At 40.2% G+C, this 17,389-nt stretch overlaps 2 protein-coding genes across 5 annotated transcripts in view; one reads left to right on the top strand and one right to left on the bottom strand.

Moving 5' to 3' along the window:
- The window catches only part of LOC145457052 (uncharacterized), a 66,186-nt gene extending 61,856 nt beyond the window's left edge, over positions 1–4,330 (bottom strand). The window contains exons 1-2 of one of the 4 annotated variants that reach the window (XM_080335234.1): positions 4,182–4,330; positions 2,739–2,803 (exon numbers count right to left, since the gene is read on the bottom strand). In XM_080335234.1, the coding sequence (XP_080191360.1) occupies positions 2,739–2,796 (58 nt within the window). In that variant the 5' untranslated portion in view covers positions 2,797–2,803; positions 4,182–4,330. Of the gene's footprint in view, positions 1–2,222; positions 2,704–2,738; positions 2,804–4,181 lie in introns of those variants that run through there. The other 3 variants (XM_080335227.1, XM_080335211.1, XM_080335219.1) reach the window with 3 other exon arrangements.
- LOC145457428 (uncharacterized) overlaps positions 1–17,389 on the top strand; it is a 502,676-nt gene that overhangs the window by 288,906 nt on the left and 196,381 nt on the right. The window lies entirely within an intron of this gene.

The raw sequence follows: 17,389 nt of genomic DNA, 5'->3' as shown, positions 1-17,389 counted from the left end.
AGAACTTCGATCGTTTTCTTCTGGTATCTGCGTTGTATAATATTCTAAAAGCATGCTTTTGCGTCGAGATTTTATCACATCATAAATGAAAGAAACTCCCGTGGCGTACACATGACAGGATTTCACTTCCAAGTGGTGAGATAGCTAGCGCAGTTTCGGCTTTATCAAGCTATCGCACCGGACGTCATTTTAGCAGTAAATAGCAGTACCAGGTTTCTGCTGTATATTCTACAGCAGAATAAGCTGTGGGGATGGCAGAATATTTTGTGTAGTGAAGAGGGGCGCAATGCAGACGAAACTTGGTTAAAAAGTAGTAAAGCTATGAATGATTGATAAAGTTTTCTAAATTAAATTGCACATATAGTTTTAGCTACTAATAACGCTAAATCAAATTATTTAAAATGAGCAAGCGTAAAAAAGTTTTTCGTGACGGTTACGAGAGAGATTTTGAAGGTATCAAACGAAACTTGAAGGGCTAGTTTTCCGCACATTGCAATATCTGGAATTGTGACATTAACCTGGAGGCCACAGGAAAGACCGCTATTACAACTCAAATTGATGCCTAAAAACACAAGTGTGTCATAATGATTAATTCGAGCCAGTCGATGAATAATTTTTTCACAAGTCGATCAGCACCAACGAGCACAGACTACAAAGCTGCTGCTGCTGCTGAGGGTCTGGGCATTCCATACTGTCAAACACCAGCAATCATTACCCCCTAACTATCGCGCATCGCAATTGTTCGAAGCAATATTCCCCTATTCCAACATCGCAAATAAGTTTGCTTCGGCCAGGACCAAGACTACAAGCATTGTTACTGGAGTTCTTGCTCCATACGCTAAAAAGATGATTTTGTCTTAACGTAGTGTAGTGCCTTTTTCCGTCTTGGTTGACGCGTCTAATCCCAACGAGGTGAAGAAGTTTGGTTTATCACCCTATAGGAGCCCAAGACTAACGTTATTTTATTTTATTTTATTTTATTTATTTTTTAGGGGGTTTGGGGACTGACGAAGTGCTGTTTCGGCCCTGAGTAAAGGTAAACCTAGACCTGAGCTGTCGTGAGATCCATGAAGCACAACAAGGAGTTGCCGGAGCAGATTGTTTTTGGCGAAAACTATGGAATGTGATATGCCACGTATGTACCAAGTGTTACCAAAACACTTTCCATGCTAATCTAATAGTTCGACTGTCCTTATTTTTGGGTCCATATTGATGGGAACCTTGCCTATATACGATGCGGCAGCTCGCAGTAACACGGTGAAAATATCGTTTTTGCGCTCTGACTAAGAGGGACACCCTTTATTTGATAAATAGGTCGACTAATGTAAGTTGTCGGACTTTAGACCCATAGCTCTATTGAAAGTCCGATATCATCAGTGACGAAGTACGCCTATACTACCAATTTATTGAGTTAAAAATGCATGGGAGCCCATCGTGAAGCCTGAAGTTTTGCAGAAGGAAGAAATTTCTACTTTTGTACATTAGGATAGCAGGTATGCCGTGATGAAAATCAGCCTTAGAAATTCGCGTGAGTCGCAGAACTATTTTCAATCTGATTTAAGATATTCTTGTACTAGGAATAGACAAATTATAAAGTTTCTTAAATATATGACATGTAACAGTATCAGCGCTTGGTTGAGGCAGCAGGTGTTTCAGTATAGTGTCCATAATGTTCTTCTGCGTTATGGTCAACATGGATTGCGATTTTATTACGGTGCAAAATGACATAAATTTCACAACGAGCCGAATTCGACTAGGTAGTTGCACTAGTAAGCGTTGTAGGCGCCGCGAGAATAAGTAGCAGGCCAAACAATTAGGATTGCATTTAAGAAAAAAATCAATTTAAAGCAAACATGTTTAAAACAAGGCCCTTGTTTAAACCATGTTTTTTATTGTTTTTGTGTTTCTACCCATGACGTCACGAATCTGTAATTGTGACTTCACAGTGGATATAGACATAGCCGATTGAAAATGTAGGGTAATTATGGCTCCTTCCGACCACTGCCATAAACAGACCAAAAGTATGTGCGCAATGTCGTCACCCTAGTCACGCATTGATTCTTCGTTAGCGCCTCATTTTAATATTATAGGAGATGAAAATCAGCGAGAATGACTCATCAATAAAATATGAGGGATAGGTATAGAATTTCAGTCGATAAGCGATTCTATTGGAAATATTTAAACGTCATCACGTTTATACTAGGGAGGTTCATAGCGCCTACCTAGCACGCTGTCCAGCAGAACAAGCCTATATGACATGGTCGCGACACTAAAAAAGAAAAAGTGGTAATGCCCAACGTATGAGAAAAATATTCATGACTAGCATATTTCAATTACATATGTGCAAATACAAGTTGATGTTTGCGGCAGAATTAGCATGCATTGGTATGCAGATTCAAGGCTATGTGTTCAAGACCAGAGTTCTCGTTGAACCAAATAATCGTAACATGCAGCTAACATTGTGATATACAGAACAATCGCCGTAAATAAATACATAATATTGCCGTTCACGAGTATATGGTTCGCGTACAACAGAGAATCTTTGAATAGCTTTAACACCTATGTTCACCGATTAGAAATTTAACTTCGAAGGAAACTGAACATAAAGTATTGAAGACTTGGCATTTTGCCCTACAAATGACCAAACTGTCCCGTGAAATCGCCTCCATGGGTTGAAATCGCCCACTATGAAACCCCCCTGCACAAACAATATACTAACCAAAACAGAACAATCTTACCATGCATGATGGGTAGAGTTATGATCATGAGCAATCCGAGAAAATATATCCAACACATTATCGCTCTGGGAAATGAAAGTGCAACAACATTTACTTTCAATTGGTAATCGGATGTTACAGAATACCACACTTTTAATGTCGATGTTTTTCCGTTCTCGATATCGGCGAGAAAACACCAAGAAAAACAATAGATAAGCTAAAGTCAAAACGTTTTGCTGCAAAAATGTTCTGCATACTCTACGTGGACATTCGTAATTCGTCTATGCCAGTGGTTCCCAACCTTTTTCGACTCATCGCCCCCTTTTCAAGCTCGACGCCGATCATCGCCCCCCAGATTTTGTGAACCGGAAAATCGGTATACAAACTGTAATCATCGGCGGGCTGACTAAAAAAAAGGTAAACTTTTCATCTCATTGTCGAATTTTACACTTATGCAACTAAATTTCCGTGGGTTGACTAAAAAAAATGTCATTTCTCCGACTTGACTCCAATATAGCCGTTTTAACGCGTCATCGCCCCCCTATCGCCCCCTTCGCTATTTTCGCCCCCTGTCGCCCCCTTTGTCCATTTTCGCCCCCTATCGCCCCATTCGTCATTTACGCCCCCCTAGGCCGCCAAATCGCCTCCTGGGGGGCGATATCGCCCACGTTGGGAACCACTCGTCTATGCCATCATTTTATCATGAGGAGTATGTAATTTTTGTAAACCATGATTGAAATCGTATTTGCCATATCTGCCTTCTAAGGTAAGAGAAGTCGGTATTAGGTCCACTTTCTGTTAATGCGTGAGCGGAATATTTATTGGCTCTCCTATTAATAGTACGAATATTATCAAAAGTGTAAATAATTGATTCGCACGCAATCTTGTGCTATGTGGTATATTTTCAACCAAGTCTCCATTTTCTTGCCTATCAACATGTGGACGTGCGCAGTAATGTCATTGGTATGGTCACCAGATTTTTCCTAATGGTCGTATTGTATCGTCGTAATATGTCTAATGAGCTATCAGACTAGAAACCTCAAAAGCAGGCTCGCGAGCGACATTTTTACGACGTCGAAAAGGCTTATCATATATTTATTTTATATCTATTGTCAGCTGTGTTTATAAGCGATGTAAAACTTCATGGCCCTCGTTCTACAAAACATGCGGCGAATAACAATTTCACAAAAGTAGCCCACCATGCGCCTATGTAATCAGTTCATAATTTCCCGGCATATTATTTCGTCTACAAAGGAGTGATACATTAAGTTACAAAGTAGTCGCGGACAGTTCTTGTAATAATACCTTATGATAATTCTGCTTTATTCTTAACTAATATTCAAATTGCAGGAATACTATTGCAGGAATACTTGGCCACACTATATAGACTTCGTTACGAAACACATCGCTTAAATATAGTTTTGCATAACTGCAAATTCTGATAAATATATACGCGTACTATACCGTATTGAACGATTAACTTGAATATCCCCATCTATGTGCACTATGCAACTTGAAACGAAGCAATCAATCCTTTTGGAAATGCATACGTGAGAAAATGGTTTCAGAATGCTATGTCACGCGGTAATATCCCGGCCAAACAGGAAACGATGTAACAAGTCGTTTCGTGACAACAGTGCCTTGTCGTTATCCAGCAATCCTATATATACAAAGAATACGAGGCGAGATAGCGGAGTGGTATAATATCCACAGCTGCAACACCAATGGGTTGTACGTTTGAGTCCTACCGAGGTCGACTCCAGAATTCCTACCTAAGTGTTGGTGGTTTATCTATGCCAGGGTTGTAACCAGGTCACAAGGCTCCGAGTTACAAATCAATCTCACTTTAATAGTTTTGACTCGAATCAAGTCGACTCATTTTCAATTCATCAACGAGTCGAGTCCGAGTCCGAGTCAACGAGTAGAGGGTCGAGTCCGAGTCCAAGTCATTGTGTTGACTGCTCAGTTTCCAGTTAAAGTCTTGTAAAACCCACTTTTCTGTTTGGGGATATCGAATGTTTTTCATTTATAATATTCTAATTTTCCACACTTTTAGCAGTTTCTAGTCGCATTTTCAAGTACCATTTCCGATAGACCAAATCCCAATAGTGTTGTACCTTTACTATTCTTTGAAATTACAATGAAATTTCGATCTTGGCCGTCTGAGTCTCGAATCATATGACTTGGATCGAGTCCAATTCGATCCAATACACAAATCGATTCGAGTCATTGCTGTATATTGAGAAAATGACTCGAGTCAAGTCGAGTCATCAAAAAATCGTGACTCAATTCGGACTCGAGTCGAGTCATGACTTGAATCATTGCAACCCTGATCTAGCCACTCCGCGCCACCTCATCTGCGTAAACGGTGTCTTACAAAAAGCCTAGAAGTGGGCCCTGCTATAAGTCGGCAGTTACGAAAAAAATGAAAAATATCGGCCCGGTGTAAATGACCATAGTAGTCGACAAACACCATATTTACCACAAAAAAAAAACTGTGATGGTCAAAAATACACTTGATGACGGTTTATTCCAATTTATTTTAATTTATACGACGCGAAAAAAAGATCAACTCAACGGCCAATAGGGGCAAAAAGGAAAAGGACACAGTAACTAGAACAAGTAGAGATTTCCATGTGTAAGTCCAAAAGTGAATATTTTTAGTGCGTTTTTTTGCCTAGAAAACTGAACACTGCTCAGTATAAGTAGCACCCTAGACTAAAATGATGACCACTCGACTAACTTCTCTAAGTTGAAAAACCTGCTTAAGTACTTAGAAGTAGATTTGGAAGTAGTCTAAAAATATAAGCACTAAAGTAAGCAAGCCAAAGGAAAGGGAAGAATGTAGTTTATTTTTGTCCTTGATGTTTTCTTTGCGGCATATACACCGACTCATGACATGTATACTAGGGATGATGTGAACGTGAGGTTCACGTTCGCGTTCTGTCTGTGAACCTCATGAATTTAGAGATTCACGTTCACAAACGAACCTTGGTAGGTTCGGCGCGAAAGATTGTAAACGACTCCCGGCGGCAGCAAATTTATGTGGGCAATGCAATTATACCCCAACTCGTCAGAATCACTACCGTAAATTCATATGGATGCCAGCATCATAAACATATTCAAGTACGATCAAAACCAGTGATTCCCAAGCGCGGCCCCCAGATAGCCTTCTTGCGGTCCCCAAAATATGTTGAGAAATCGATTTATTAAAAAATAAATTATATTTATAAAATACTCTTGCTTGGCTTGGCCTCTGTAGTTTTTAATTATAGAATTTCAGGAAAGTTGTGAGTATAGAGTGCTAACGTTACGTCACTGCTGTTTCAATGCAATGTGCCCTAACCTTCCAGTTGAACGAGCAGTAGCTATAGATATAAATAGGTATTGATAACTTTCAAAACTGAAGGAAAATCCTGAAAACCTGGTAAATTTTTCCCACTTCGTGGTCGCTTGACCAAAAAAGAAAAAGAGGCTCAACTCCCGGAAAATACAGTTTTTCTTTCACATTAACAGGTGGTTGACGGAAAAAAAAGGTTAACTTTCCGGTCCAGCTCCCGAAATAGCCGCCGTAGCGTTTCTACAGTGCTGACTTAATGTATATCACTCGAATTTTGCCATATATGTAACCAAAATCCTCAAAAAAGAAGACATATGAGCGTCATCAGAGGACACTTTTAAAAAAATCAAAAAAGAGGACAAATCATCTTAAAAGAGGACGCATGGCAACCCTATGATAACTAGATGTGCAACACGTGAGTCATGGCTGAATATGTCGAGATGCATATTGCATAATGCTTAGCCGGCTAAAAGCAGCATAATTGTTAGTCCTATAGTCAGGGCCGTAACTGCCGCAACCCAAACCCCCCAATTGAGGGGGTCGAGCTCGAAAAGGGCCTAAAATTATTTCGTGAAGTAGCATAAATTATTAGCATAAGTATTTTTTGACCATTTATGCAACTTTTTCGAAACTTTTTCGCGCTAGGCGCGATTTCAATTCGCCACATATCTTGATTATTGGGTACTCTTCCCCGAGAAAAAATACGCAAGATTTATAGAAATGGGCATATCAGCGTTGGCCATGACCGCACTAAGACAAAGTTTTAAGCCATATAACATGTGACTCCAAGAAGTGTGTCAGAACGATCGGCAGCGAGAAAGCGTTGGCCGTAAAGGACCACATTTATGCTGACCAAAAACTTCGAAATACGAATAACTTCTTTATATATACGAAATAAATATAGGTTTAATTGTCCATATAGGCGCCTAAATGACTGGCGCCGAATGTTCTTGTCTTGGCAATCTGAACCTCACAAGACAAATACCATCTCGCAGGAAAGAAAATTATATGCCAGTGAAGAAATACCAATCTGAAATCGTGTGATCTTTCAGTTTAGTAGGTTTGGGCAATTCTGCATTTTTTGATATAGCAGACAGGAGGTCACGAAATAATATCATGTAAAGAAGTCATACCTAGGGGTTCGTTCACCCGCCCGAAGATGTTTAATTTTACGGGGTCTGCAGTTTCAAAGACACCTCTCACTCAGCTCTACCGGTAAATCTGATTACGTGGGCAAAGAGGACAACCATGCAATTCCCGATCTTATTCATCGATTTTATTATGAATTATCGACATATTCGCGCGTCGCGCTGTCTCACTAAACAGCACAACTTCAATTTCTTGGCAAAAGCGAACAACGTGATGCGGGGTCAGTTTATCGCCATATGGGAGCCCGGGGTCCTGAAGAAGTGCTGCTACGTTCCTGCCAACGGGTATACCCCCCGGAGATGTTTAATTACTATTGAGGGGCCTATACCTTTTCAAACACACCTCACTCAGCTCTACCGGTAAATCAGATTGCGTGAACAGAGACAGGATGAAAATTGATAGCAATACATGCCATTCCCGATCATATTGACCGATTCAGTCATGAAACTAAAGAAATTTCTCGCGCTTCGCGCGTTTAGGCGAGAAAAGCTGATTCACTCAACGGACACCCAATGCCGCAGATAAGTAGCAATAAACAGTGTTCAGTTTTGAAATCTCGCCAGGGCAATAAAACTACTCCGATATAACCATGATGACTGTTTGGTTCCGTTTCATAGCCGTAGTATTCGTGCGGCCCCGACCGTATACTCTGAAATTCTAAATTTGGCCCTCACACCGAAAAAGTTTGGGAACCACTGATCAAAACCCTCAAAATGTCACTTACGCACCATATGCTTGCACAAACAGTTGTATACGTTACATTTAGGGTTGATTTCAATTTTTGAAAGTCAACCGGTCCGCCGAATATTTTTTGAAATTTTACCGGTCCGCGAGGTGAAAAAGGTTGAGAACCACTGCTATAGAAACCCGTTTTACACTCTGCTCAATATCAATGTAGCAATACTCAGACGCCGAATACATTGTCTGGTCTCGCCTAGACCGTTAAGTAGGGTTACCATACGTCCTCAGGATTTCATCCGGTATCGCAAGTTTGAAAATTTTGAAAAAGTAACCTCTTTTCAGATTTCCCAAATATGGTAACCCTACCGTTAAGTCGTAAGCTTATATGTTTCCTTGCAGGTCCTCGTCCAAATTATTGGCAAAGTGAAGAAAGATATTGATTTTATGGGATTATTATATCATTTGATTGCTCTAGTCTAGTTTATACATTTGGCGACGGTTAAAACCCCAGTATGTACTTCATCATTTTGGCATAAAGTGGCCCGAGCTGTCGCTGTAGGTAACGTGTACCTGCGTACATTAATACATCAATTCCTTGAAATGTAGGCTTGAAATCAGCAACATGACGTCACATGACGCCATGAGGTTCACGTTCGCGTTCACACAGAACCTTTCAAATAGGCAAGCATTCAGCAAACCTGAACCTTTCAGAGGTTCACACCATCCCTAATTTACATACACACGATCTGTGCATATGCATACCATGAGTGGATGATGTGCTTATGCCGCTGGACAAGGAAGGTGCAGATATAGCCTTGTACGGCTTTCTTGGTCTTGCACCTCCCCTCCATGGTATCTCTGTAATGCATGAGCGCCAAGCGGGGAAGACATGGATACCAATGTTAATAATCACGTCTTTGATCTGACCCTGCCAGGGATCGAGCCCACGACCTACCGGTACCGATCAAGAAGCCGGACGCTTCACCATTACGTAGGGTTACCATATTTTGGAATCAGGAAAGGAGGACACTTTGTCAAAATTTTTAAACTTGGAATACCGGAGGAAAATCCAAAAAAATTAGTCAATTTCTCTCACTTCGCAGTCGGTTGACTAAAAAACGGTCAACTTTCGCTCAGCTCCCGAAATACCCGCCAGTCCCGCCTAAGCGTCAGTTCAGTGCTATTTTATGGTATCTCGGTCGAATTTTGCTACGTGTTTAACTCAAAATTCTAAAAAAAGAGGACGAAATCTCAAAAAGGAGGACATTTAGGCGTCCTCAGAGGGCATTTTCAAAAACCCGAAAAAGGAGGATAGATCCTCCTAAATGAGGACGTATGGTATGGTAGGGCTGTTCGGAAATAACTTTTTTTCCCAGATTCCAGCCATTCACTGATTAAATTGTCAGGTTAATCTGAAAAACGCTGCACACCAAATTTAGTTCAATTCTAACAAGTATAAGACTCCGCAGATCCAATTCAAATTTGTAATTTGTTTGGGGAAATTTTAAAAACAAAAATTCAAATATTTTTGCCAACCATATCAAAATGTTGAGCTGTCTTCAAAGACGATGCAAAACAAATTTGACTCAATTCTGACCAGTAGAAGCGGAGTTATGTTAGTTTTTCGATGATAATCCTCGGATTATCCTTGATCTTGGCACTGCATGGGCCATTGCATGGCAAGGCAATATGCTCATTGCTTATATCAGCTGACTCTCCATCGATGAAATGCTGTTGCCATCGCCGATGCTGTTTCAGCTAGTGAGGAATAGTGATGATTCCAGCATTTTAAAATGCTTTACTTGGCGTTAATCTGAAATCGGATCGCGGGCCGCGTGTTGGTGACCTCTTCTCTACAGCGTCATTATTGTCACCTGCAACAAACATATTAATCGATCACGCATATTTTGCTGAAGATTTGACAGTGGATGAAAAGCTAAAACGGGCGAATGATACCATCAAACAGCTTCAATTTCAGTTGGATCAATGGTCAAACTAGAAAAATCAATGCGTCGAATGACATGATACTACAGTAAACAGGTTCTGAAGTATGAGTTACTCAAGTGACCTTATTCTGATATCAACATATGCGAATAACACGTCCCATTCCGGTCAACTTTGCAGAATGCGCTTAAGGGGGCCAACTTGATGATTTTGCTACTCCAGCTACAACCCGCAGTTATTCCGCTTTATTTACAGGCTTCGCGAAGGTTAAGATGTTACATATGTAGATTCAATCTAGCTTCATCTTCTATTAGCAAAATAACCATAAAGTGGACAAATTGTCTTTACTGTTTTCCAGACATGCCACCCCTGCGGTTTTCCACCAATTCTTTACAGTTCCAATCTGAACTTACAGGATATTAGCATAAACTTATATTTATTCACCTTTTCTATACGTGGTTCCCTAAATTTCAATGGCGTGGGATTCAGAAACGTCGGCGAATAACCTCGTCAGTGGAGCAAAATGTGGCTGGTCGTGATTTTGGCCAGTCATACACTACTGTGACCAGAGACCTGGGAATCGTCTATTCATAATTCCATGAAACGGAAAGACAACATATTTGTATTCAGTTTCGTGTTTATTACAGCATCGATGAAATATCACTTTGAAACAAAATATTTTTGTTGGCATATTCTCCTCGCATGAATATCGATGTCAGCTGATATATACAATAATCGCCACGGGGCCCGTTAAATTTCTCCGATGCCGACGGCTCCGTAGCCGTACCCGGTTAGTAATCTGTAAGCTCTGTGACCCAGACTTGGACAACTACAAAATTTTCTACTTTTTCAAATTAGATTAGAATTAGAATTACTGAATTCGCAAAAACTTGGAAATTGAATGAAATTGTGAATGAGAAATAAACACAGCAAAAATGAAGTTCAGTTCATATCAAGTCACTGTGCATTCCCAATTCCCATATACATGAGAACGGTTAACGTCTGTACATCAAGCTTGGCTTGTTTTATACTATACCAGGGGTCACCAACACGCAGGCCACATGTGGTCAACGATCTGATTTGTGAGTTTGGAACAAGAACGCGAAGTAAGGAATTTTGAAATGCTGAAATTTATTTCATTTTCAATTTATGTAGTTGTTTCAAAATTAGCTATTCGTCTGTGCCCAACAACACTATTCCTCACTAACAGAAACGGTTTCGGCGATAGCAACAGCATTTCATCGATGGAGAGTCAGCTGATATAAGCAATGAGCATATTGCCTTGCCATGCAATGGCCCATGCAGTGCCAAGACCGAGACGCTGAAAAAATGGCCTAGGGATTTCCCACAAGATCAATCTTTAGGATGAAATAGTCTTTCGGCTAGTACCATGTCTGGCTAGCCCCAATATTGATTCATTAGTCGCTGATAAGCGTGGTCAGGTATCGTGCGCAGCTCATAATTCAAAATAAAATGAAGCTCGTGATCATAATATTTCTTGTTGTATTTGTACTTCTTTAATAAAATTACTTTTTTTGTGGTAACCATGCCCATCGCCCATGTAACTGAGCACCGCGTTGTACTAGCGTAAAGTTTTCAAAACGTCATCGAAATAGATGTTTTTCGCAGACGACAAGCTACTATGCCAGTATTGCTATTATTCGTCCCAATAACTACTATGATTGCACGGTGTAAGTAGTGCGATGGCGGCTTCGGTGGCTTGGCACTGGATTTCCCTGCTCGAGAGGGATATTCTTGTTCACTCGCTCCAAAATGCCGCGGACAACGAGGCTTTTTGAGGAAAACAATAAATTAGATTATAACTAAAATTAGAGCATAGAAACATTCGACAAATTAAATTAGAATTAGAATTAGAGCATAGGAACATTTCGCAAATTAGATTAGAATTAGAATTAGAGCACAGAAACATTTCACAAATTATATTAGAATTAGATTACTTGCATTTCGCTCTAATTTAGTGAAATTAGACAACTAGAATTATCTAGTTGTCCAAGTTTGCTGTTACCAGTGATGTGTGGTTTCAGCTGGCGGCGGGGAAACCGTAGTCGCTGAAAGGATCGGTTTTGTCTTGGAGGACAGAAATATCCTATGCATTGGAGGTTGACGGCAGAAGGTAATGATAGCTAAAGTAGTAGCCTATATAAGACCTCTTTCTATCATATGTAACTCCCGCTTCCTACTGTTCTCTTATACCGGTACCAAAAATTAAGGTAAGAGGTATGACACAATTTGAGGAAGCGTCCAGAGGGCACAAACCTCGACAAGTTCCGACAGTGCAATTAAGCGTCACCTGGCTGTGTAATAGAGGCTAAAGTAAGCAGCGAAGTCGCTTTTTTTCAAATTATAACATAAAAACACGGTCAAGTTAGTGGTCTTTAGCAGGACTTCGCGAGTTTTGCCTTGTAGAAACTTCTTCGGTATGCCCCACATATCATCGAAGTAATTCCCATGAAATCTATATATGTTTCCCATGGACACGTCAAAATAAATTGTTTTTTATCTTTGGAGAGACGGATATTAGGGTTAAGGCAGGGAGATATTACGGCTGGGGAAGGGGGATATAAGGGTTGGAGTGGGTTAGGGTCAAAGTTGGGGTAGGGTTATCCCAAGATTAGGGTTAGGGGTGATTGATATAGGTGGGTAGGGGTCAAAGTTGGGGTTAGGGCATCCCAAGATTAGGGTTAGGGACACGATACTCTCAACCCAAATATCAATCGCCCATCACCCTAATATTTTTCACCCTCCCCTAAACCTAATCTTGGGATACCCTAATATCCCCCACCCATTCCCCAACCCTAATATACCCATACCCCAACCGACCAACCCTAATACCCCCTCCCCCAACCTTAATCTTACGTTACGCCCAGCCCTAATCTTAGGATATCCTAACCCACCCTAATATCTCCCACCCGAACCCTAATATCTTTAACCCCATCCCTAATATCGGCGTTCCCTACCCCAACCCAAATCCCAACGCGAAAAACAATTTATTTTGACGTTTTTAAATTCCACATGCTCATGGAAAACATTTATTGGTTTCATGGGGACCAATTCTTGATGTGTGGGGAATACCGAAGAAGTCCGAAACTCTTATGGAACCACGTATCAATATCTAGTAAAAAGGCAGCAATAAACGTGATTAAATTTCACTTAATTTTGATTATTGATGGTTCACCAATCACAAAATTTGTTTTGAAGTTTTACCAGACCACGAGGTGGAAAAGTTGAGAACCACTGTTATATCACAAATTTTTACTCGTTTGTCCAGCATGAAGAAATTCCTCTACGAGGAAGAAATAGCACTATGGTAGCCTACTTCGATTTTTCAAATCATTTAACACAGAGTGCAACCGATTTCAACAGTTGCACGAATGGTTGATTTTGCTAGAATTTCAAAACCTCATACTTGTTGTGATTTCTCAACAAATCAATATTATGTATATAAAAATACCTTCCGGATGTTACTGGCTAGACCTATATTGAATTTTTAGGTGTTCCCCCCATCGCTAAGACTACCCATGCTTGATATTGAGGAGTTAGATAATAGGGGTGTGGATAAGACCTCAAAATTTTGTCAAAATCCCTGCGTAGGACGGTGTCCGATATCACACCTTCAGAAGTGAAATTCACGAATTTATAGAAGTCTTTGAAAATTATTGTGACATCGTTTCTGAATCCCACTTTTGACACTACCACTAAATGAGGCGCGCACCGAACTCAGCACAATTTCAGCAACATTCTCATGAGGATTCCTGTCCAAGTTGCATCATATTTTCGAACAAAATCACAAATTTATGAGCGCAACATTTTAAAAAATGTTACAAAATTATTATGAAATCGTTTCTCATTCAAACCTTCAACACTGCGATAATGACAATGAAGATTGTGTCCGAGGTAATGGCTTCAATAAACAATCACACAATCAACGAATTATGAACGCACCATTGCAGAGCGATACATTTACCAATATTCTATGATCCGTTTCTTCGCTGTACCCTCCTGATCACGCATGACTTTAATTTCATGACGATGATAATTCTACCTGTGATAGTCGTAGTATATTTATCAGCGGCTTGCCGTTTCATTCAAAAAATTGGCAATAGACAGCCAATAATGCGTTCTCGCAATAATGATGCAACAAATAACACCAATGAATTTTGATTGAAAACACGGGACACCTCGAGTAATCGCGAGTATCCTTCATCCAACTTCATGCGGTACGATTAGCAGTTTTAATCAGACGATTAGCATTCTTCCAGATCAGCTAACTTTATGATCTCCGCCCTAATGTAAAATTAGTTTTGGGATATGTTTCCATCAGGCTCATGAGTGACATCGTCATAACGTCTGGAAAAAATGGCCTAATTTGTAGTGTCATTGATCATTTTGTTAGTTGGTTCTGAATTTTCACCTGACACTTTATAAAGCGGGCACCTGCGATCAATTGTTGTAAGTATACGGCTCATGGCTCATTTCTGCTGCATTCAGGAAAAACGACGGGCACAGCTTGAATGACTATGACGGACCCTGAAAGAATTTTAGAAAGCAGACACCAAGCGATTGCTCTGACAAAATCTTCAACTATTTTTCATAGCCAAGAGAGGAACTAGTGGAATTAAATCTCCATGCGGGTACTTTATGTGCTACTCATGAAAAATAACATTGTCTAGAGTTGAAATAGTTTCATTATTTCTTCGTACTCTTCTGAGTATTGTGAAGCTACTGATGTTAGCTCTGAATTACCGATTTGGTTTTCTGTTTGATTCCAGAGGTAGTCAGACACAAAGGTAGCCTATTTCTGCTTTTTTAAGTACCGTACTCAAATTGACTTCGTGTAGCCTACTTCCACTATTTACTCAAGTGCAGGGGTCTGTGACTTTTTTGAGCGAAGTAGTAACCAGTGGTGAACTTTAAAAATTCCTATAGTTGAAAAATCGCTTATTATCAACTTTGCTGCAGTAAATTGCTTTTTTAATATCATATTGACCACCCCGATTTCATCCGCAGAATCCAAGCGTGGTTTCAGCACAAAGCGCATCGAGACTTCTCTTAGAAACGGGATGTGTAAAGATATAGGCTCGATGAGTTACAGTAGATGTGCTCAGGATTCTCAGCGCTGTCGTTATGGGTATTCCAGATTTCAATGAATTCGTCATTGAACATTTTGCAACTATGAAATCACGCCGCGCGCAATGCGCCTACTGATACAAACGTTAAATATGCAGGTATGAACTACTGTAGGGGAGAGGTGGTACCGATGGATCACTGTGACCGAAAATACTTTGAAAATGCTCTATGATAATACCATGATTACACTCCGTGAACTTGTCTACAATTGCATGTTGGCAGAATCTTTCCTCGCATACAAAAAAATTCGACGAGCGCGAGCAATGGGGTCTCTCACAGATGATTTTTGTTTTAGGGGGTTTAAACTAGGGTTGCCATACGTCCAGAATTTCCCGGACATGTCCGGAATTTCACTGAAAAATCTGCGTCCGGGAGAAATTTCTAAAATATGCCTAAATGTCCGGAATTTTGAAGGCTTGAGGTAGGCTTGAAATTTATTCGTAAATCAACATAAACTATATTATTTTCAAGCAGATTTATGCTATTCAAAATTTTTTCTTCGCGCAGCGCGCTAGTTCATGCAACGTATATTGCTTTTAGTATGGACACCAGGCACCACCCTCGGCAAATTAGCAATGAAAATAAATATAAATGACCATCATATACCTAAATAAGTCTAATTGTTAATCGCAATTATAAGCTAACGGTAAATTACTAGAGTGGGTTAGTTAAGGCCGAATGGATGCTTCAGTCACAGACAGTGGTTCCGAATCTTGAGGTCGTTTTCCTTTATCTGGGGATCACGATGATGTTGGACGTATAATCAGCTTCTTATGCCATAAGTTTGGGCAAGCTGATTTGTTTTTAATAATCGGCTTGTCAAGTTTGGAGCTGGGCCACGGAACATTTTGAAGTTGGAAATGAGGTCGCGACCATAAAAAGTTGGAAATCACCGGATATGCAATCTGCTGGTGCATTTTATAGTAGACTAATATATGGAATAATCAATGATATTGATAGAAGTCATTCAAAAAATTTACCAGCCAAATGCATATTGTAAGTGCCCAAGAAGTTACATCGATTACCCTATGTGGGGCCCAAGATCATTGTTTTTTTCGGCGGAAGGGGGCAGAAAAAATGTTATTTCGGACCTGATTAAAACACATAACCAGATAGCCGCACCGACCTAACAGTATAGCAGGGCTGTCAAACACAATCCCGAAAGGCCAGACACGGCCCGCCAGACAATTTCATCCGGACCGTGGAGAAATCTATTGCAGACCCTAGCAAGTAGCAATCACCAGAGCCCTGGCCCAATTCATGACCTATGTTCCACTCCATTCCTCGTATACCGGTGGTTCGTGGTTCCCAACCTTTTTTTATCCAAGTACCATTTCGAGTTTTTATGCAGTGCTCGCGTACCACCTACATAAGATAAGCGCGCCGAATGCGGTAAAAATGGTTCCACCGTGTTGAGGTGCATTTTAAAGCGCAGTAGATGATTTCTGTAGTGGGTCCATTTGAAATTCTTGGGGTCAAAGATACTGAAACGAAATTTGGTTAGGTAAGAAACCCAATGCTTTACGACTAGATCTCTTCGCCGTAGGCCGTCATTGGCGGGATAGCCCCTACCAACGAGACGACCTTACCCAAACGACGGTGGCTTCAAAAACTCAAAATCAACCCCACCTGAACTAATAACACCCTTCGGTCGAAAAAAACAGAATCTACTGGCATACCACCTCGAAGACCTTCGCGTAACATTACCACTGCTGTATACAGTCGATGGGCAATGATTTGCTAGTGTGACGTCATATTGACACCTCATTTTGACACCTCATGTGTCACCTCATTTTTAAATCCGCTAGTGGGCGCTAAAGAGTGTCCGGAATTCGCTTCACAAAAATATGGTAACCCTAGTTTAAACTAAATTTAGATCGACATATACATTTTTCTTTGTAACCTTCGACACGAACAAACCAGCAATCTTTTATATTGTGAAGTGTAGGGCTTGTATCAGGCTATATAATGGCACCTATCATTTTTTCAGTACTTTCCTTGAGTGGACTTTTTTTCGATTCATGTATAAAATTCGTATGGTGGGGACCGATGATACAATAGCCAAATCAAGCAAAATAATCAAGCATACTAATCATGAAACAAATGAAACATGCCTACGTACAGAAAATCTTTATGTAATAATTGCATATGATGTTTTATCGCTATAACGAGGTATTTGGAAGTCACACTGTCGATTTTCGGGCAATATGTATGTACCCTCAAATTTATAAGTCCGAGACTAAATCGAAACGTGATTTTATGACAACATTTGAGTTAATATTTATTCTATTTTTTGACAGTTGCGACCAAACATTCTTCTTTGGCTTGCTGTAGCTTAGATTATAATACTGAGCAAGAAAAGTAGTCACATTTGAGTTTTTTAGGGTATATGTGTCATAGGTCCCCGGGT

This window comes from Botryllus schlosseri, chromosome 2, assembly GCF_051294905.1.
Source record: "Botryllus schlosseri isolate E-star chromosome 2, Bs_hap1, whole genome shotgun sequence".
In the NCBI taxonomy this organism is placed as follows: domain Eukaryota; kingdom Metazoa; phylum Chordata; class Ascidiacea; order Stolidobranchia; family Styelidae; genus Botryllus; species Botryllus schlosseri.
This window is presented reverse-complemented; position numbering and strand designations above follow the sequence as displayed.